Consider the following 23280-nt stretch of genomic DNA (forward strand, 5'->3'; position numbering starts at 1 on the left):
CTTCCGTCCGTCCGTCCGTACGTCACACTTCATTTCCGAGCAATAACTGGAGAACCATTTGACCTAGAACCTTCAAACTTCATAGGGTTGTAGGGCTGCTGGAGTAGACGACCCCTATTGTTTTTGGGGTCACTCCGTCAAAGGTCAAGGTCACAGGGGCCCGAACATTGAAAACCATTTCCGGTCAGTAACTTGAGAACCACTTGACCCAGAATGTTGAATCTTCATAGGATGATTGGTCATGAAGAGTAGATGACCCCTATTGATTTTGGGGTCATTCTGTCAAAGGTCAAGGTCACAGGGGCCTGAACATGAAAAACCATTTCCGATCAATAACTAGAGAACCACTTGACCCAGAATGTTGAAACTTCATAGGATGATTGTACATGCAAAGTAGATGACCCCTATCGATTTTGGGGTCACTCCATTAAAGGTCAAGGTCACAGGGGCCCGAACATTGAAAACCATTTCCGGTCAGTAACTTGAGAACCACTTGACCCAGAATGTTGAAACTTCATAGGATCATTGGTCATGAAGAGTAGATGACCCCTATTGATTTTGGGGTCACTCTGTCAAAGGTCAAGGTCACAGGGGCCTGAACATGGAAAACCATTTCCGATCAATAACTAGAGAACCACTTGACCCAGAATGTTGAAACTTCATAGGATGATTGCACATGCAAAGTAGATGACCCCTATCGATTTTGGGGTCACTCCATTAAAGGTCAAGGTCACAGGGGCCTGAACATGGAAAACCATTTCCGGTCAGTAACTTGAGAACCACTTGACCCAGAATGTTGAAACTTAATAGGATGATTGGTCATGCAGAGTAGATGACCCTAACGATTTTGGGGTCACTCTGTGAAAGGTCAAGGTCACAGGGGCCTGAACATTGAAAACCATTTCCGGTCAGTAACTTGAGAACCACTTGACCCAGAATGATGAAATATTATAGGATGATTGGTCATACAGAGTAGATGACCCCTAATGATTTTAGGGTCACTCTGTTAAAGGTCAAGGCCACAGGGGCCTGAACATGGAAAACCATTTCTAATCAATAACTTGAGAACCTCTCGACCCAGAATGTTGAAACTTCATATGATGATTGCTCATGCAGAGTAAATGACCCCTATTGTTTTTGGGGTCACTCCGTTAAAGGTCAAGGTCACAGGGGCCTGAACATTGATAACCAGTTCCGATCAATAACTTGAGAACCACTTGACCCAGAATGTTGAAACTTGATAGGATGATTGAACATGCAGAGTAGATGACCCCTATTGATTTTGGGATCAGTCTATTAAAGGTCAAGGCCACAGTGGCCTGTTCATGTAAAATCATTTTTTGGTAATAACTTGAGAACCACTTGACCCAGAATGTTGAAACTTCATAGGATGATTGGACTTGCAGAGTAGATGACCCCTATTTATTTTGAGATCACTTGATCAAAGGTCAAGGTCACAGAAGCCTGAACAGTGACTTGAGAACCACTAGGCCAAGAGTGTTGAAATTTAGCGGGATGATTGGACATGCCAAGTAGATGATCCCTATTGCAACCAACCATCAGTGTCTCTTTGACTTTTGCTCCTGACCCCTATTGACTTCTTGCCTATAGGACTTTGCATTGGGGGAGACATGCGCTTTTTTACAAAAGCATTTTCTAGTTTCATTTACAGTCATGACGATTGTATTAAATATAAAAGATAAACTTGCTTTATGTTGAAGAAAAAAAAACATAAATCAGGAGGCATGTCCCTTTAATGCATGCTTTATAGAATGTCAGCCAAAGTGGCTGTGATTTTAGTAAAGCTTTTGTGATAACTGCAAACTATATTTAACTATGAATTGCAAACTATAAATTGTATTTTGTAGTCAAATGGGTTCTCTAGGCTGGGGTTGTCTCTTATTCTAGTAATAGTAATGCTCATGCTTTTTAGTTTGTGAATATGTAAATTTTTTTTTCGGGGAGGGGGGGGGGGAGGTTTCTAGTACACCCTTTTCATTTGCTTTTTGCAGTATTTCAGGAGAAATAATTATCTGTGCTGTATCTTATACTTTTATTTGATATAAAACAGTCAATATTCAAACCTTTGACAAATATATGAGAAAATAATTATTGAACAAGAAGTTGGTATATTTATGTTCATAACAAAAAAATAGCAGCCACATTATTAAAAATCCTGATGATCTTTTGGATATTTCTGAAATTTCAGAAGTTATTGAGGTTTGTTCTATTAAACATCAAAGAGAATGAAAATTCTGAACTACTAGTGTTGAGCTCTTTTCCGAATTTTTTTTCCTCCTTGACATAGACCAGAATGTCGAGACATTTAAATCCTTGTAGCTTCAGTGAAATGCTACGAGCTGGAACAAAATTGTTTGAGAACTCTTGCTCGTTCGAAGAGTTCATTTGTTTTCTTTATGTTTACTATACATGTTTGGATTGCTTGAAACCCTAAATAACTCGAGCACTGTGCTCATCCCATTCATTGCGACCTTGAGAGATAAGTGTTTTACTATGTGTATGCCCATTTAATTCCTGACTTCTGTAATTTATAAAAAGTGGTTAATACATTGACAGTAATAGTAGAAAGTGCTGTATGAGACATGCTGTTGTTTTGATATTGAACTCTATATAACAAAATCTCAAATGTTTGCAGGCTGTGTTTGAGACAGGTGAGAGTAGTAGATGTGGTGACAAGGACACATCAAGCACGGGGAGTGGAGAACGACACTCTCCCTCACTAGATAGCGGTATACACTCGGACTGGAACTACAGGCAGAGAAGTATAACACCTGTTGATCAGATGAGCATTTCAAGTACAAGGTGAGTTTGGGAATTGTTCTGCTCATTAAAGAATTTCTTCTCATTATTGCTGTCTTTTGGACAATAAACATTATTGCTTCAGATTGTGATTAGCGAAATTATCAGTCTATTTAAAATTTATGATCACCTATGTTGTGACAATAAGGTTGTGCTACAGTGTGATGAAACACTCTCCACAACCAAACCCCGACAAAAAGAGTAAGTTTTCTAATTTTATAGGACGTAAATTGTCACTGTGACTCAAAACTCTACAAATCAAACCAAAAAATAGCAAGTTTCACTTAAGTGTGAAAATTTCACGCTGAAACAAAAAAAGGAGGAAAAAAATATTCAAAACTCGAATATAAATTGACCTTGCCCTAAGAATCATTAATTTTGTTCTTATAAAATATTCATTTCTCCTGAAAGGTTCATTACCTATCAGTTTTGTTTAATGTTTCAGTCAAGATTCTGAGTCCGCTAAAGGAGCAGGTCTAGAAGTCATTCATCTTAGTAAAAAAGGAAAGCCACAGAAACATAAAAAGAAGAAAAGGCGATTTGTGTCGGTATCTAACATTCCTGGACCTGATGTTAATGAAATTCATGAATCTGTTGAAGGACCTGTTATAGAAATACCACCAATAGATGATTTTAAACTCTCTAGTGCAATAATGAATAGTCAAAATAATAATGATCCAGATGTAGAACAAAGTGGAGACAATTTAAAGATTTCTAGAACTCGTTCGCCAGGAGATGGTATTGAAAATGACATTGACAAAATAGATGGAAATGTTAATACTAGAAAACATGTAGGTAAAGATGAACATCAGGATCAGAGTATACTGCAAGCAAAAGGTTCTAAAGTTCAGGAAAGTAATGTTAAAGATAAGACAACAGAAAATACTGGAAACATTGAGAATGTTTTAAGTGATTCTGGAAACAAAGTTAACAATGATGCAGAAAAGGCAAAGTCTGAAGAAAACTCTAAACCAGATCATAGTATTTTCACAAAACTTATTGAAGCAAGAGTTTCAGACATTGTAAGTGCAGGAGAACAGATAGAGAATGAGGAAAACAGGCATGAAAATGGTGCTGAATTTGAAAATGAGAATAAAGATGGTAGAGATGTTTTTGAATTCAGTGAAGATGCAAATGAACCAGTGAAAGATTACTCTGATCTTTATAGTGGAGACAGTGTCCAGGATGAAGTAGTTGAGAGGACTAAAGATGAAATTGATACAATTAAAACTGTAGAAGTTATTCCTGAAGTGCCAAGTATATATAGCAAAGTGGAGGATTCAGACTTAAGTAGTGACGAAGATACTGAAAGTTTTGGACAAAATTTTGACACATCTAAACTGAAAGATAGAGTGTCTAATAACAGTACACCTACAAGGCAGCCTAATGCAAGCACTCCAGTAAGGGATATTAAAAATTTAGCGAATGTTTCAGATCATAGAAAAATGTCGGATGACTTGGACAAAATTTCTGTCTCAAGTGATAAAGGATTATCAAGAAACCAAGGAGCCATGAAGTCACAACATTCAGATTCATCTCTGTATGGAAGATTATCCAATAGAAACACTCCTGATATGATAGCAGCCAATCAGAACAGGAGTAAGTCAGCAATGTCATACTCATCCGCCAATGAAACTGAAGATGAGCTCTTAATGAATAAGATATCAGGTAGCAGTAGAAGTAGTAGCAGAATGTCAACCAGTGAAATGACAGTTTACAGAAATTCTCCTGATCCAAGTACAGATGAAGATAAATTAAGTGTTAATACACATTCAAGTACACACTCGCCAAACACAGATATGGAAGGTAAATATTTTCTTACAATTATGAAAACCTAATTATTTACTAGTCTAGTTAGTATTTAGTGGAGAAGTGATGGTACTGTTAACTCCACTTTCTACTCTAATTGGAATGTCAGAATTTTTTGAATATCTGTTGAAGATTTTTTCCCAGTTGTTGTGCACTACTCCAGGGATCAAACTAGAGGCCTTGGAGTACTGCTCTGATGCTCTACTGAGATTTTTGGCCACCAACACTTTTCCCTGCATAATTGTAATTTCTACACACATAAAAATGTGCAGTTAGAGTAGGACTTGGGCTATGGGCATTGTAATACTGTTCGAAAACTCTACTGACTGAGCTGTGATGTTGCTTTACACATTTTCTACAAGAATTATGTTCAGCAAGTTTTTAACTCCACTATTCGGAGAATAGGGGGGCTATTCTTCTCGCCCCGGCGTCCGCGTGACCTTTCTTGGTTAAAGTTTTTCAGCAACCTTTGTTTTTCTGTCATATCTTTGTTACTATTGTATATATCTTACTGTAACTTCACATGAACATTGTCCAGCATACAAAGTATATGCAGGGGCTGGGCCCATTATACATAAGGTCAAGGTCACCGAGGTGTTATACTTAGGTTATTTGTAAGGTTAAAGTTTTTCGGCAACCTTTGTTTTTATGCCCCCGGCATCTACTGATGCGGAAGGCATATAGTGATTGTCCTGTCCGTCCGTTCGTCCGTCCGTACGAGGTTAACCAAATTGGACACGTTTCGTCTATCATCAATACCCTTAACTAGAATGACTTGATACTAATGCAGATGTATCCTGTGACCATTCCTCATCTTCAGACATCACCTGACCTCATCTTGACCTTGAACTTGACCTCGTTTTGGACTTAGGCTGCTTTGTATCGGCAAGGATGCCACCGGGGGGCATCAAGCATTTATTGAACGCAGCTCCTTGTTCTGTCATATCTTTGTTACTATTGCTTATATCTTACTGTAACTTCACATAAACATACAAACAAAGTATGTGCAGGGGCTGGGCCCATTATTCACAAGGTCAAGGTCACCAAGGTGTTATATTTGGGTTATTTTTAAGGTTAAAGTTTTTCGGCAACCTTTGTTTTTCTGTCATATCTTTGTTACTATTGCTATTATCTTACTGTAACTTCACATAAACATAGTCCAGCATACAAACAAAGTATGTGCGGGGGCTGGGCCCATTGTACTCAAGGTCACCAAGGTGTTATACTTGGGTTATTTTTAAGGTTAAAGTTTTACGACAACCTTTGCTTTTCTGTCATATCTTTGTTACTGTTGCTTTTATCTTACTGTAAGTTCACGTAAACATTGTCCAGCATACAAACAAAGTATGTGCAGGGGCTGGGCCCATTATACCCAAGGTCAAGGTGACAAAGTTGTTATACTTGGAATTATTTTCATGTTAAATTTTTTTGAAAGTTTTGTTTATAGACATATCTTTGGTACTTTAAAAGGTAATGACTTGAAATTAAAGATGTTTCTTTATATTAAATCATCATCTGCATGTGTGGTTACAATCCCCATAACTCTTATTGTATTTTGATAGAATTATGCCCCTTTCATACTTAATGATTTTTGGCAGTCTTTATTATCTTAGCTTTCTTGATATAACTTTAGTACAATATAAGATAAAGACTTGAAACTTAAAATGTATCTTTATCATCATCATCTGCATGTGTGGTAATGATCCCCATAACTCTGATTGGTATTTTTGACCAAATTATGCCCCTTTCATTCTTAAATTTTTTGACAAACTTTGTTTTCTTGACATAACTTTGGTACTATATTAGATAATGACTTGAAACTCAAAATATATCTTTACCATCATCATCTGCATGTGTTGTAACAATCCCAATAACTCTAATTTGACAGAATTATGCCTCTTGGTGTATCTTCCTTTTAAAAGTAGAGGTCTCTTATTGAGACATATATTCATTTTACTGTCAAATCGCCGAATCCTGGAGCAGGCTGTCTTACGGACAACTCTTGTTAAGTATGATTTCAATATTGAACCTAAGAATAGTTTATGCATAGATCTATTTTTATGATACAATTGAATGGTTCCTGAGTATAGAATGTAAGGTTGAAATGTATATATTCTAGAAACAGAAATCAGGTTGTTTTTAATATTATTGTTTTTCTTCTTTAGGTTCTGGCAAAGTATTACAGAATAAAGTAGAGGAATTGATTGTCCAGAAAAAACTAAATCAGTACACACATCTAACATTTGGTGAGGATGAAGATGAGGATGAAAATTTTAACCAGCTGCCAAGTCTAATACGGGAACGTACATCTAGTCTGAAACCTGGAGAAATTGAGTAAGTTGTTTTAGTTTTAACCAGCTGCCAAATCCAATACGGGAACGTACATCTAGTCTGAAACCTGGAGAAATTAAGTAACTTGTTTTAGTTTAACCAGCTGCCAAATCCAATACGGGAACGTACATCTAGTCTGAAACCTGGAGAAATTGAGTAACTTGTTGTAGTTTTTACCAGCTGCCAAATCCAATAAGGGAACTTGTTCACATCTAGTCTGAAACCTGGAGAAATTGAGTAACTTGTTGTAGTTTTTAGCAGCTGCCAAGTCCAATACGGGAACGTACATCTAGTCTGAAACCTGGAGAAATTGAGTAAGTTGTAGTTTTAACCAGCTGCCAAGTCCAAAACGGGAACGTACATCTAGTCTGAAACCTGGAGAAATTGAGTAACTTGTTGTAGTTTTTACCAGCTGCCAAGTCCAATATGGGAACGTACATCTAGTCTGAAACCTGGAGAAATTGAGTAAGTTGTAGTTTTAACCAGCTGCCAAGTCCAATACGGGAACATACATCTAGTCTGAAACCTGGAGAAATTGAGTAACTTGTTGTAGTTTTTACCAGCTGCCAAGTCCAATACGGGAACGTACATCGTGTCTGAAACCTGGAGAAATTGAGTAAGTTGTTGTAGTTTTAACCAGCTGCCAAGTCCAATATGGGAACGTACATCTAGTCTGAAACCTGGAGAAATTGAGTAAGTTGTAGTTTTAACCAGCTGCCAAGTCCAATACGGGAACGTACATCTAGTCTGAAACCTGGAGAAATTGAGTAAGCTGTTTTAGTTTTAACCAGCTGCCAAATCCAATACGGGAACGTACATCTAGTCTGAAACCTGGAGAAATTGAGTAACTTGTTTTAGTTTAACCAGCTGCCAAATCCAATACGGGAACGTACATCTAGTCTGAAACCTGGAGAAATTGAGTAACTTGTTGTAGTTTAACCAGCTGCCAAATCCAATACGGGAACGTACATCTAGTCTGAAACCTGGAGAAATTGAGTAAGTTGTAGTTTTAACCAGCTGCCAAGTCCAATATGGGAACGTACATCTAGTCTGAAACCTGGAGAAATTGAGTAACTTGTTGTAGTTTTTACCAGCTGCCAAGTCCAATACGGGAACTTACATCGTGTCTGAAACCTGGAGAAATTGAGTAAGTTGTTGTAGTTTTAACCAGCTGCCAAGTCCAATACGGGAACGTACATCTAGTCTGAAACCTGGAGAAATTGAGTAAGCTGTTTTAGTTTTAACCAGCTGCCAAATCCAATATGGGAACGTACATCTAGTCTGAAACCTGGAGAAATTGAGTAAGTTGTAGTTTTAACCAGCTGCCAAGTCCAATACGGAACGTACATCTAGTCTGAAACCTGGAGAAATTGAGTAAGCTGTTTTAGTTTTAACCAGCTGCCAAATCCAATATGGGAACGTACATCTAGTCTGAAACCTGGAGAAATTGAGTAAGCTGTTTTAGTTTTAACCAGCTGCCAAGTCCAAAACGGGAACGTACATCTAGTCTGAAACCTGGAGATATTGAGTAACTTGTTGTAGTTTTTACCAGCTGCCAAGTCCAATACGGGAACGTACATCTAGTCTGAAACCTGGAGAAATTGAGTAACTTGTAGTTTTTACCAGCTGCCAAATCCAATATGGGAACGTACATCTAGTCTGAAACCTGGAGGAATTGAGTAACTTGTAGTTTTAACCAGCTGCCAAATCCAATATGGGAACGTACATCTGGTCTGAAACCTGGAGAATTTGAGTAACTTGTAGTTTTAACCAGCTGCCAAATCCAATACAGGAACATACATCTAGTCTGAAACCTGGAGAAATTGAGTAACTTGTTGTAGTTTTTACCAGCTGCCAAGTCCAATACGGGAACGTTCATCTAGTCTGAAACCTGGAGAAATTGAGTAAGCTGTTTTAGTTTTAACCAGCTGCCAAATCCAATACGGGAACGTACATCTAGTCTGAAACCTGGAGAAATTGAGTAACTTGTAGTTTTAACCAGCTGCCAAATCCAATATGGGAACGTACATCTAGTCTGAAACCTGGAGAAATTGAGTAACTTGTTGTAGTTTTAACCAGCTGCCAAGTCCAATACGGGAACATACATCTAGTCTGAAACCTGGAGAAATTGAGTAAGTTGTTTTAGTTTTAACCAGCTGCCAAGTCCAATACGGGAACGTACATCTAGTCTGAAACCTGGAGAAATTGAGTAAGTTGTTGTAGTTTTTACCAGCTGCCAAGTCCAATACGGGAACGTACATCTCGTCTGAAACCTGGAGAAATTGTGTAAGTTTTTAGCTCACCTCTAGTTATTGTGTTCGCTTGATGTCCGGCGTCTGTCTGTCGTCTGTCAACATTTAGCTTGTGTATGCGATAGAGGCTGTATTTTTCAACTGATCTTCATGAAATTTATCAGAATGATAACCTTGATGAAATCTAGGCCGAGTTTGAAAATGGGTCATTCTGGGTCAAAAACTAGGTCACTAGGTCAAATAAAAGACAAACCTTGTGTATGCGATAGAGGCTTTATTTTTCAATTGATCTTCATGAATTTTGGTCAGAATGATTACCTTGATGAAAGCTAGGCCAAAAAGTAGGTCACTAGGTCAAATCAATTTATTTATTTATTTATTTGGGTTTTACGGCGCACCAACACAGTATAGGTTATGTGGCGCCAAACAGGACTACAAATTTTGGTTCCACATCTCATTTACATCGAAATAAAAACATGAGGTATGGAATCAAAATTTGCAAACCTGCTGGAATCACAGAGTTACTGCAAAACCAAGTGTTAAGACCCTATTAGTCCCCTCTTACGATCATGCAAGGGTAAGGCAGTGGTTCCAATTCTTTTCATTCACAGATTGTCCCAGAACCACATGGGGCAGGTCAAATCAGAGAAAAAAACCTTTTGTATGCGATAGAGGCTGTATTTTTCAACTGATCTTCATGAAATTTAGTCAGAATGATTACCTTGATGAAATTAGGCCGAGTTTGAAAATGGGCTGTCTGGGGTCAAAAAGTAGGTCACTAGGTCAAATCAAAGAAAAACCTTGTGTATGCGATAGAGGCAGTATTTTTCAACTGATCTTCATGAAATTTTGTCAGAATGATTACCTTGATGAAATCTAGGCTTAGTTTGAAAATGGATCATCTTGGATCAAAAACTAGGTCACTAGGTCAAATCAAAGAAAAACCTTGTGTATGCAATAGAGACTGTATTTTTCAATTGATCTTCATGAAATTTGGTCAGAGTGATAGCTTTGATGAAATTAAGGTCAAATTTGAATATTGGTCATCTGGGGTCAGAAACTAGGTCACTAGAACAAATCAAAGACAAAACGTTTAGTGTGCGATAGAGGCTGTATTTTTCAATTGAGGTTGATGAGATTTAGTCAGAATGCTTGCCGTGATCAAATCTAGGTCAAATTAGAATGTAGGTCATCTTGGCTTAAAAACTAGGTCACTAGAATGTGAAGCTATGAAGGCTAGAAGAAATTGAGTAAGTTCATTAAGCTTTACCAGCTGCTGTGTCCAGTACAGGACATACAGCTAGTCAAAGGATGGAGAAATCAAGTAAGTTGTTTCAATTTAACCTGCTGTCAAGTCCAGTACAGGTATATACAGCTTGTCTGGAAACTGGAGAAATTAAGAAAGTTGTTTCATGGTGTAAATTATTAAAATGATGTCATTTTCTACAGTAGTGCATGCCATTTCAGCATATTGTGAGTTTGAGAATTTTTGCAAAAATGTGAATAAGTAAACATATAAGACATACTCATAGACTGTGAAATTCATATGAGCCTTGCCATGGGAAAACCAACATAGTGGCTTTGCGACCAGCATGGATCCAGACCAGCCTGCGCATCCGCGCAGTCTGGTCAGGATCCATGCTGTTCACTTTCATAGCCTATAGCAATTAGAGAAACCATTAGCGAACAGCATGGATCCTGACCAGACTGCAGGCTGGCTGGTCTGGATCCATGCTGGTCACAAAGCCACTATGTTGGTTTTCCCATGGCAAGGCTCAATGACTAATATTATAACCATTACCATGTAATGATCACAACTCTTAAGTAGTCAATATTTTTGTAATACTGTTATATTAGTCTATATGTAAGTAAGGGATAATCTTTCTTTCAGACTGGATAACAACACGATGCTTTACTTGATGCTAGATGTGCTGAATGAAGATGAAACTATAGTCAAGGTAAACAATCTGACATTCCTGTTTAATGATAAACATGTAAATACATGGATATGTATGTAAAGGTCTTCTGTTGGCTAGTGGTTAAGGTTGCTGACTTTGGTGGGTTCAAAGCCAGGCTTATCATGTGCTTGTAGAATTCTTTCGTGTGAGGAAGCCATCTAGCAGGCTTGCGAAAGGTTAGTGGTTCTAGCGGAAGGTTAGTGGTTCTAGCGAAAGGTTAGTGGTTCTAGCGGAAGGTTAGTGGTTCTAGCGAAAGGTTAGTGGTTCTAGCGGAAGGTTAGTGGTTCTAGCGGAAGGTTAGTGGTTCTAGCGGAAGGTTAGTGGTTCTAGCGGAAGGTTAGTGGTTCTAGCGGAAGGTTAGTGGTTCTACTGAGGTGCCCACCTGTGTCTGAAATAAGAAAGAAAAACTTAAGATACAGTACATTGTGAGTTACCCTTATTATGCTGAACACGACAGATTCTGCTTTTGTGACCATGCAGTCATGCAGTCTGATCATGATCTGCACTGTTCGCCATTCAGTCAGTATATTTTTGGTAAGCACCCCTTTTAACAGTTAATGGTACTGTCCAAATTGAAAGTTGGACAAGTTCATTATAGAAATTTAGCAGGGTAAGGATTATACATATTATCAGCGCTTAAGCCTTAAAGATATGCAATAACCATCAGCCACTAGAATATTTTATAGAATATTTACTTCAAATGTAGAAAACCCTTGTCACACGCATTTAATGGTACTAAATGTGTATAAAGTAAATGTGTAATGTAGAGCTACATTCCTGATTATATGATATGCAGTAAATGTCAGTTGTTTAAAAAAATATATCAGTTATTTAGTGGTAATACACATTGATGTTGTGTTTATCGATACATTTATCAAGTGTGTATCAAACCTAATGCATATTACTGTTAATAGTGTGGTAATACTTGTAAACTAGTTAATTTTATGTTTACATCAGCTGTATTCAGATAAGAGTGTTCTTTCTTTCAGATGTTTTGTTGCCTGCAAGGTCACACAGAGGGTAAAACAAAGACAATCTTAGTTCTGATCTCCTTGGACTCTGTGTATATACTTGAGCCACGACCCGGCAAGAACAAGTTCTCAAAGCTAGCTGTGATATCATTTAAGGATATAGATTTTGTTTCAGTATGTTCAAGTTAATAGTTTATTCCATGTTGTCTTTAAAGTTTGTCATGTTCGATGTCATGAGTGTGAAGTAATGTCATGTCATATTTTTGATGCTGTACTAGTGTAGTAGCTTTTTGACATTTACATTGTAGTATAGAAGACAATGGGCGAATTAACCTTGTCTGTGATAGTCTCTAATTATAGACAAAGAAAGAAGAAAATTAATATTTCCGTAGAAAATGCTAAGATGTGTCTTCAAATTGAAGCTGAAACTTGATTAATAAATTCACTAAGAAAAGATATAACTGTAACATCTTCTATTTATGCCGTTGCATTTCTTGAGGGCATTAATTAATCAATAGAACTTCTGTTTTTCTTGACATTTAAAGTCAGTGAAACTAGATTGTTATTTTTTCTGCAATGCAGTTTATGTGATTAATTATGCCTGCTAGGTTATGGGTGTTTTGCTGACATAACACCAGTTTGATGATATTACATTTAAATTTAAAGCTTGTTTCTTTCAAGTGGCAAACATTATTGCTTGATGCAATAAGCTGTAAATTGTTTATCTAACAAAATGTTGCTATGGTAATGTGAAAATGGCTGTGTTTAGAGGATTGTCTTCAGAAACTGTTGCTGCATTTTACACAAACAACTTCAAAAAGTTTACATTTCTAACAATATTTATTCTTTCAAAAGTCAGAATATGAAATGTTGTATTTGTACGCTTTGCATGACATTCTTGTATTTCACAGATTGGGTTCAACAATCAGATTCTGCACTTGGCCTGTAAAAGTAAAAGACATAAGTACTGGCTTACTCCTGGAGAGGAAAGGATCACTATGTGAGTATAGTGTCGAAATTTATATCAGTAGATACCTCTTATGTTACACAGATTTTTAACCCCTTCTAAATCTCTTCTTTCGTTTTCATTAATCCCCCGCCACAAGTGATGGGGGTTTATAGGAATGGTTTCCGTCTTCCGTCCGTCTGTTACATCTCCTAAACCCTTTGAAGGATTTTCATTTAACTTGGGTCAAATGATCGCCTCATCAAGACAATGTGCTGAACCCATGAGTCAGCCATGTTGGCTCAAGATCAAGGTCAAAAGTTTGAGCCTTCCATTTCTTGTCCTCTCTGTATCTCCTAAACCCCTTGAAAGATAATCATGAAACTTTGGTCAAGTGATCACCTCATCAAGACAATGTGCAGAACCCATGAGTCAGCCATGTCTGCTCAAGATCAAGGTTACAACTCAAGGCCAAAGGTTTGAATCTTCCATTTCGTGTCCGCTCTGTATCTCCTAAACCCCTTGAAGGACAATCATGAAACTTTGGTCAAATGATTACCTTGTTAAGACGATATGCAGAACCCATGAGTCAGCCATGTCGGCTCAAGGTCAAAGTCACTACTAGAGGTCAAAGATTTGAGCCTTCAATTTTGTGTCCGCTCTATATCTTCTAAACCCCTTGAAGGATTTTCATGAAGCTTGTGTCAAATGATCACCTCATCAAGACAATGTGCAGAACTTATGAGTCAGCCAGGTTGGCTTAAGGTCAAGGTCACAAGTCAAGGTCAAAGGTTTGAGCCTTCCATCCATTTTATGTCTGCTCTGTATCTCCTAAACCCCATGAAGGATTTTCATGAAACTTGTGTCAAATGACCACCTCATCAAGACAATGTGCAGAACTTATGAGTCAGCCATGTCAGCTCAAGGTCAAGGTCACAACTCAAGGTCAAAGTTTGAGCCTTCCATTTTATGTCTGCTCTGTATCTCCTAAACCCCTTGAAGGATTTTAAATTTTTGCTGTGTTATTCCCCTTATCAAGACAATGTGCAGAATTCAAAATTCACCCCTGCCAGCTTAAGATCAAGGTCACAATTCAAATGTTTAATGGTTTCACCCAATACCATCAACCCTTTCACTATCCATAACAGTGGCGGGGGATATGGTTGTCTTTCAGACTGCCTTGTTTTACCTCAGAATTGACCAGAATATTTCCCAGGATTTTTGTTGCCAATTATATACTGGTACGCTTATATGAAGCTATTTGATGTTAGAATCACAAAACTTTAAGGAGCAGCCATATCGTGTTTAAAGTATTGCTGCTCAACTTTAGGGTCATGGGTTTGTCCCCTGCTAAGGTCAGGAATGCACTTCATAAGACACCAGTGCTTTGATTTTCCATGCAGCGGATTTGAAAGTGTTTCATATAAGATGAAAGTTTGGTCACAGTAAAGCTAAAATAAATTAGTTCATACATTAGCCTGGCTCCCTAGCTGCATGGTTATTGTCTTTATAAATACTGCAAACATTTTAGATAAATTTTAAGCCTCTAAATAGCACATTTTTATCTGATGGCTAAACCATACCCTTTGTTTGGAGCCGGGGGGAATAAAAAATGTCAGTATAGAAACAACCTGTTGGAGTGACTTCCACTGTTAAAATAAAATCATATATGAGAAATATACGAGATCAAACATAGGGATGGGAGCCAGTCTATTCATACATATTTTGTTTAAAATTGAATATATAGTGTTTCTATATACTGAGAAAAAAAGTATGATACATGTTTCAGAGCTCTAGTTGACTGTCTAGCAGACAGCATGGAGAAGAGTGAGAGTAAACCAGGAAGACTGGAGGTTGATACAGGCAACACTATACAGAAAATCTCTCTACAAAAGTATATCGCTCACGAGTGTAAATGCGAGGTAGGTATTTCAGCATGCTTTTTTAGACCTTAGGTGAGTAGTGCATTAATATGCATGTTTGTATTAAATAATTCCTAATGGTAAATTGTCTTTCTTGTGCATGAAGTCATGAATTGATATTTGCAAACACTTTTATGAAAAAAAAAACAAAAACAAAATTCTTTCTATAATAAACCTCTTATAAGGAACTTGGATATAAGGAACACTTGGTTATAAGGAACACTTTTTCCAGCCCAAAAGTACGAATTTCAATGGAAAACCCCTTGATTATAGCGAACAGACATGAAGAATAAAAATTAAAGAAAACCAGAAGTAAACAGGAGAATCGCTGATGACTGAGTTACGTCGGCATTTTCACGGCCTTTCATGCACATGAATAAAAATAAATAATTTTATTTCTATGATCCTTAGTTTGTTAATTTACAGATACGATAAAAAGAAAATGTATAATATCAGCATTAACATTTACCAAATACTAGACGATAGTAGACCTATATTTAGTCAAGATTATATTCGAGAGCTACTTGTATTAGGTATTTCATGTTAACAGTAGTGAACGAAAATCAGTCACGGTCATTTTTCATATGGTCTCATACTATCCTAAATAAATATGCTAATTACGCGTGATTAACAATGACAAACAGTCCAGTTTACCAACAATTATAGCAGGTGCTAAAATGGACAATAGCAAAACTATACTATAGGTATAATTTAAATTTAATCCATATGTATGGCGCCGTTGTCTATTCGTAATGCGCTGTATGTCATAAACACCTGCTTTTAAATTTTAATGGATAGTCTAATTTAACATTGTTTTCATTTTGCTATATTAATGCAGTCGAGCATGTTAAGGGGAATAACTGCAACATATCTTATAGACGTAATGTAGCGCTGTCTAAAAAAGAAGATAGAAATAACAGACAGAAAATAAACACAAATTACGGTCATTCTTACCGACATACATTTTGGCTTAGTTTAGGTTTAACACTGTGTTTCAACACTATTTTAGTCCTATGTATACATACAGGCAGTTTACCTTACCATCTCTCCAGGAAAGGACCAGTACTAGACTCGCAACTTTCTCACATAAAGATTCATGGTCGGCCCGGAGTGTGAGCACCCTTTTCTAACCTCAGTCAAATACAGTGCTCCAGCTAGGATTAAAAAAGGGCAGGGTGCTGGCACTGAAAAGGGCACTTCTGGGGTGGTGGTCAGTCCGGGACCGTGCTCCCCCGGGGAAAAATATAACTGGTCCATGCATACAGTTCATTTTAACATACTTTAGGCATGGAATTTGGCATAATTTAGACATGTTTTTTGGCACACTTTAGGTATGGTCTTTTAATAGGCTATGTCTGTCATCTCTAATGCACCTATTTATTAACTAAAAATTCTGCTGTTTGTATTTTACTTGGCATTGATTTTCAACTTGTAACATTTCTTTGTAATTGCATACTGAATAACAATATCTAAGTGTTTAGGCCTATTTTGTTGCAATTTCAGTACACATCTTCTCCATGTAGGCTACTTGATATTAATAAAATTTATACTGCAACATATTATATACAGAAAATAAAGTTTAAACTTCCACTTAAATAAATGAAATCAGGCAAAGTTTTTAACTTACAACAGTCTAAAAGCAAGTTTAGCACTTGTAATAGACATATTCCGGGTATCCAAAATTTTATATCCGGATATGGTTACACTTTTTAGCTCGACTATTCGAAGAATAGTCTAGCTATTCTACTCACCCTGGTGTCGGCGTCGGCGTCACACCTTGGTTAAGTTTTTGCATGCAAGTACATACAGCCATCAATTAAAGGCATATAGCTTTGAAACTTATTTTTTCTTTTTCTAGGTCAATTACCAACCTCTCTGGGTCAAGTCCCATAACTCTGACATGTATTTTGAGCAAATTATGCCCCCTTTTGGACTTAGAAAATTTTGGTTAAAGTTTTACATGCAAGTTACTATCTCCAAAACTAATGCAGATATTGATTTGAAACTTCACATGTGTCTTCGGGGTTATAAAACTAGTTGATAGCAGCAAGTCCCATAACTCTGACCTTCATTTTGGCCAAATTATGCCCCCTTTTGGACTTAGAAAATTCTGGTTAAAGTTTTGCATGCAAGTACATACAGCTATTTCTAAAAGGCATATAGATTTGAAACTTATTTTTTCTTTTTAGCTCACCTGTCACAAAGTGACAAGGTGAGCTTTTGTGATAGCGCAGCGTCCGTCGTCCATCGTCCGTCCGTGCGTGCGTCCGTGCGTAAACTTTTGCTTGTGACCACTCTGGAGGTCACATTTTTCATGGGGTCTTAATGAAAATTGGTCAGAACGTTCACCTTGATAATATCTAGGTCAAGTTCAAAACTGGGTCACGTGCGGTCAAAAACTAGGTCAGTAGGTCTAAAAATAGAAAAACCTTGTGACCTCTCTAGAGGCCATATATTTCACAAGATCTTCATGAAAATTGATCAGAATGTTCATCTTGATGATATCTAGGTCAAGTTCGAAACTGGGTTATGTACCGTCAAAATCTAGGTCAGTAGGTCAAATAATAGAAAAACCTTGTGACCACTCTAGAGGTCACACTTTTCATGGGGTCTTTATGAAAATTGGTCAGAATGTTCACCTTGATGATATCTAGGTCAAGTTCGAAACTGGGTCACGTGCGGTCAAAAACTAGGTCAGTAGGTCTAAAAATAGAAAAACCTTGTGACCTCTCTAGAGGCCATATATTTCAAAAGATCTTCATGAAAATTGGTCAGAATGTTCACCTTGATGATATCTAGGTAAAATTCGAAACTGGGTTACATGCCGTCAAAAACTAGGTCAGTAGGTCAAATAATAGAAAAACCTTGTGACCACTCTAGAGGTCATATTTTTCATGGGGTCTTTATGAAAATTTGTCAGAATGTTCACCTTGATGATATCTAGGCCAAGTTCGAAACTGGGTCACGTGCGTTCAAAAACTAGGTCAGTAGGTCTAAAAATAGAAAAACCTTGTGACCTCTCTAGAGGCCATATGTTTCACAAGATCTTCATGAAAATTGGTCAGAATGTTTATCTTGTTGATATCTAGGTCAGGTTCGAAACTGGGTCACGTGCCTTCAAAAACTAGGTCAGTAGGTCAAATAATAGAAAAACCTTGTGACCTCTCTAAAGGCCATATTTTTCATGGGATCTGTATGAAAGTTTGTCTGAATGTTCACCTTGATGATATCTAGGTCAAGTTCGAAACTGGGTCACGTGTGGTCAAAAACTAGGTCAGTAGGTCTCAAAAAAGAAAAACCTTATGACCTCTCTAGAGGCCATACTTGTGAATGGATCTTCATAAAAATTGGTCAGAATGTTCATCATGGTGATATCTAGGTCAAGTTCGAAACTGGGTCACGTGCCTTCAAAAAGTAGGTCAGTAGGTCAAATAATGAAAAAACCGTGTAACCTCTCTAGAGGCCATATTTTTCATGGGATGTGTATGAAAGTTGGTCTGACTGTTTATCTTGATGATATATAGGTCAAGTTTGAAACTGGGTCAGCTGAGATCAAAACTAGGTCAGTAGGTCTTAAAATAGAAAAACCTTGTGACCTCTGTAGAGGCCATACTTTTCAATGGATCTTCATGAAAATTGGTCAGAATATTCACTTTAATGATATCTAGGTCAAGTTCGAAACTGGGTCACGTGCCGTCAAAAACTAGGTCAGTAGGTCAAATAATAACATAACCTTGTGACCTCTCTAGAGGCCATACTTTTTATGGGATCTGTATGAAAGTTGGTCTGAATGTTCATCTTGATGATATCTAGTCAAGTTTGAAACTGGGTCAACTGCGGTCAAAAACTAGGTCAATAGGTCTAAAATTAGAAAAATCTTTTGACCTCTCTAGAGGCCATATTTTTCAATAGATCTTCATGAAAATTGGTCTGAATGTTCACCTTGATGGTATCTAGGTCAGTTTCGAAACTGGGTCACATGCGGTCAAAAACTAGGCCAGTAGGTATAAAAATAGAAAAACCTTGTGACCTCTCTAGAGGCCATATTTTTCCATGAAATCTTCATGAAAATTAGTGAGAATGTTCACCTTGATGATATCTAGGTCAAGTTCAAAAACAGGGTCACGTACTATTGAAAACGAGGTCAATAGGTCAAATAATAGAAAAACCTTGTGACCTCTCTAGAGGCCATATTTTTCAACAGATCTTCATGAAAATTGGTCAGAATTTTTATCTTGATGATATCTAGATCAAATTCAAAACTGGGTCACATGAGCTCAAAAACTAGGTCACTATGTCAAATAATAGAAAAAATGACGTCATACTCAAAACTGGGTCATGTGGGAACAGGTGAGCGATTCAGGACCATCATGGTCCTCTTGTTCTAGATCAATTACCAACCTCACTGGGTCAAGTCCCATAACTCTGACATGTATTTTGAGCAAATTATGCCCCCTTTTAGACTTAGAAAATTTTGGTTAAAGTTTTACATGCAAGTTACTATCTCCAAAACTAATGCAGATATTGATTTGAAACTTCACATGTGTCTTCGGGGTTATAAAACTAGTTGATAGCATCAAGTCCCATAACTCTGACTTTCATTTTTGCCAAATTATGCCCCCTTTTGGACTTAGCAAATTCTGGTTAAAGTTTTGCGTGCAAGTACATATAGCTATTACTAAAAGGCATATAGATTTGAAACTTATTTTTTCTTTTTCTAGATCAATTACTAACCTCACTGGATCAAGTCCCATAACTCTTACATGTATTTTGAGCAAATTATTCCCCTTTTTGGACTTAGAAAATCCTGGTTAAAGTTTTGCGTGCAAGTACATACAGCAATTACTAAAAGGCATATAGATTTGAAACTTATTTTTTCTTTTTCTAGATCAATACACGTCTAGACAGTTTCGAGCGCTCGATCGATGAACGATCAAGTACCCGGATGTTCGAGTAAAAAATCAATAGTCCGCCATATTGGATATTGCCTAATGAAGTGTTGAAAGTTACTCTGTAGAATTTGTTGGTTTTTGACTTTGATAATGGCAGATTTAAGTGATATGACGCTTGAGAAGTTCAAATTATGGTCCACGAACGCCTTACGGGTGTTTTTATCAATGAGAAATAAATCGATCAAAGGAAATTTTGACGAAATAGCCGCAAGGTAAGTCAAAACTGACAAGCGAGTTTACGATGTCTATATGTATAACTACTTCAAGTACACACCAGTTCTGTGTGGTTTAATAACGTCATTTTATGATGTTTTAAACATAGTGTAATTATGTCTTACCGAACTGAATGTATGCAAGATAAATCTGAATGACTGAATACTTCAAATATTGGAGTTTTAGCATGCCATCGGAGGAATGCCTACATGTACATTGTACTGTATATATTGGGAGTCTGGACATGTATGCTGTATGCACTTCTTTAAATACAATGTTTGTTTGTGTAAAATGATTGTTTGCTACAAAATGGATTTAAGTAAACATTTTTTAATTATACTAGCTGATTTGTCACGCGTTGTTCACTTTTTTTCTTCATGAAATTGAAAACGAAAGTAGAAATTTAAACATGTGATGAATAGAAAACGAAAGTACACATGTCATGAATACAAAACGAAAGTAGATTTTTTATTGTTTTGTGAAGAAAACAACAAGTCAGTCATGACTAAATAACTGCTTTGTTTTTTCAGAGCCTTTTGTTGCTTGGAGGAGAACATTACGGTGGATGTGAGTGCAGAGCAGGAGCAAAGACGTTTGCTTGCGGAATATTAAGGAAAGCTAGTGGTAGAAGGGGAAATTATACCCGATCTGATCTCGATCAAAAATGGTTGGTTGACGGAAAAGCTTGGTCGTCCTAAATGGCCATCTGTATATATCACTGACATTTCTGACTATTTAAACACCAAAAACCCAGAAACATTAATGAAACGTTTGCTGAATGAATATAAAGAAGGCAAAGCGTACAGGTACTTTTCAAGTGAGTGGGTAAAAGAAGTACATTATCATGACTTAGGTGAACATTCTGACAAATGCATTATCAAATCAAAGGTCACTCCATCTCAAGCAGTGAATAACAAAGCATACGATGTATGGATAGTGATACGAAAGGACAAGAACACTGTACCAGGCGGTCAAATTTTAAATGCGTATTGTTCATGTACAGCTGGCATGATGAGTTCGTGCAACCATATTGCCGGTGTCCTTTTCAGAATGGAATATGCTGTCAAGACAGGAATGACGCATCCAACCTCTACAAGCAAAGCCTGTGAATGGACTATTCCAAAAAAGAAAACCACCGTAAAAATGGGAAAAGCGAGAGATTTTACATGGAAGAAAGCAAAATACACACAACTACCACGCAACAAAGACAAAGAAAATGAGACTAATATAAAAAACTTAACTTCACACCATTGAATAAGAGCCAACAAAACAAAGTTAATTTGTTTGTTTTGGGTTTAACGCCGTTTTTCAACAGTATTTCAGTCATATAACGGCGGGCAGTTAACCTAACCAGTGTTCCTGGATTCTGTACCAGTACAAACCTGTTCTCCGCAAGTAACTGCCAACTTCCCCACATGAATTATCAGAGGTGGAGGACTAATGATTTCAGACACAATGTCGTTTATCAAATAGTCACGGAGAACATACGCCCCGCCCGAGGATCGAACTCGCGACCCCGCGATCCGTAGACCAACGCTCTTACCTACTGAGCTAAGCGGGCGGGCAAAAACAAAGTTAAAGACGGTGAAAAGTTCAGGAATGAATTGAAAGAACTGTTAGCCGAAGATATGCCAAACTCGTGCTTCATGCTTCTTATGAATAAGAAAAAGTTAAAAAAAATCCATCTGAAGCTGAAAATGTTAAATTAAAATTTACCACCAACTTTAAATGAATTAAGCAAAAGAGTGGAATCTCTAGATATTCCTGAATATGCAAAACAAGCTGAATTTAAAAAACATGTGTGTCACGCAAGATGAGATTGACTCTTTGAATCGAGACACAGTATCGCAAAGTAAGTCTGAGTCCTGGAAGGAGCACCGCAGAGGTCGTGTCACCGCAAGCAATTTTCACAGAATATGTGAGCGCGCTTCGTCTCTGAAAAAAGATTCCTCTGAGGACCCAACATCTGTGATAAAACTTGTAATGGGAACAACTGAGGGCATCCAAACCCATGCTATGAAGCACGGTATTTCTTTGGAACCGGTTGCGAAAAGAAATTACCAGGTTGAAATGAAGAAGGTTCATAAAAGGTTCCAGTCGTCAGACTCTGGGATAATTTTAGACAAGGATCAGCCATTCATGGCAGCTTCGCCAGACTTATTCGTGTCCTGTGTTTGTTGCGGAGATGGCCTTTGTGAAGTCAAATGCCCAGAGTCTATTAAAGACCAACAACCATCAGCCGACAGTGTCCCTTACCTTATCGTTAAAGACGGTGTAATGTCCTTAAAAAGAAACCATCCCTATTTTTACCAAGTTCTAGGACAGATGGGTATAACTAAAAGGAACTTTTGTGACTTGTATATATTTACCTACCATGGAAGTTTGAGTTTGAGAATAAATTTTGACTCCACCACATTTAATGAAATTGTTCAAAATGTATCTTGGTTCTGGGACAATTTTATTATTAACAGACTCCTGACTCACAGAATTTTACAGGAAAAAAGTGATACTGAAAATAGATTAAATATGTAATGACTAATGTTCAGGAAAAAAAAGGCAGAAAAGGAACTCATAAATTGAATAGAATCTGGATTTCAGATAATGTTGATTGTAAATATTTTATTGTTCCTTCTTTTATGCATGATATAAAAGCCTATTATGCATTATTTCTTTATTTCGCTTTTGTTAACATCCAGGGACCAGTGTCACCATTAGGTGACCAATAGAGCAGGTTTTACTGTACTAGAACAAGACCAAAATTCTTCGACCGAAACAATAAAATCTTCCCTGGGTAACAGTTAAAAAGGATTATAATAATTATCACAAAACATGAACTAGACAGTTTTATTTTTCAAATCAATAAACCTGAGTTTGATAAATATAGACAGTGTCTGAAATTAATATTCAAGAAAATGTTTACTGCAGACCCTTGAATCCTTCGAGGGTGATCACATTTTGTTGCCATTGGTTCGATTTACAAGTTGTTTCCATCTCAGGCGTCCCTTTGGGTTTCTCTTTTGAGTCGGAAAACTGAAAAGCCTGAAAAATAAATAAAAAGAAATATACACTTTGTCCTTACACAAATAAAATATGAAAACTTAAGTAA

The 23280-nt window shown here is 37.1% G+C and overlaps 1 protein-coding gene across 2 annotated transcripts in view; it reads left to right on the top strand.

The window, feature by feature from the left end:
• Positions 1 to 23280, top strand: part of LOC123526983 (pleckstrin homology domain-containing family M member 2-like) — a 66898-nt gene that overhangs the window by 30691 nt on the left and 12927 nt on the right. For both annotated transcript variants that reach the window (XM_053523767.1, XM_053523768.1), the window contains 7 exons: positions 2657 to 2823; positions 3266 to 4626; positions 6795 to 6963; positions 11104 to 11170; positions 12160 to 12315; positions 13053 to 13141; positions 14877 to 15009. In XM_053523767.1, coding sequence (XP_053379742.1) covers positions 2657 to 2823; positions 3266 to 4626; positions 6795 to 6963; positions 11104 to 11170; positions 12160 to 12315; positions 13053 to 13141; positions 14877 to 15009 — 2142 coding nt within the window. The remainder of the gene's footprint in view (positions 1 to 2656; positions 2824 to 3265; positions 4627 to 6794; positions 6964 to 11103; positions 11171 to 12159; positions 12316 to 13052; positions 13142 to 14876; positions 15010 to 23280) is intronic.

This window comes from Mercenaria mercenaria, chromosome 14 (assembly GCF_021730395.1).
Source record: "Mercenaria mercenaria strain notata chromosome 14, MADL_Memer_1, whole genome shotgun sequence".
NCBI lineage: Eukaryota > Metazoa > Mollusca > Bivalvia > Venerida > Veneridae > Mercenaria > Mercenaria mercenaria.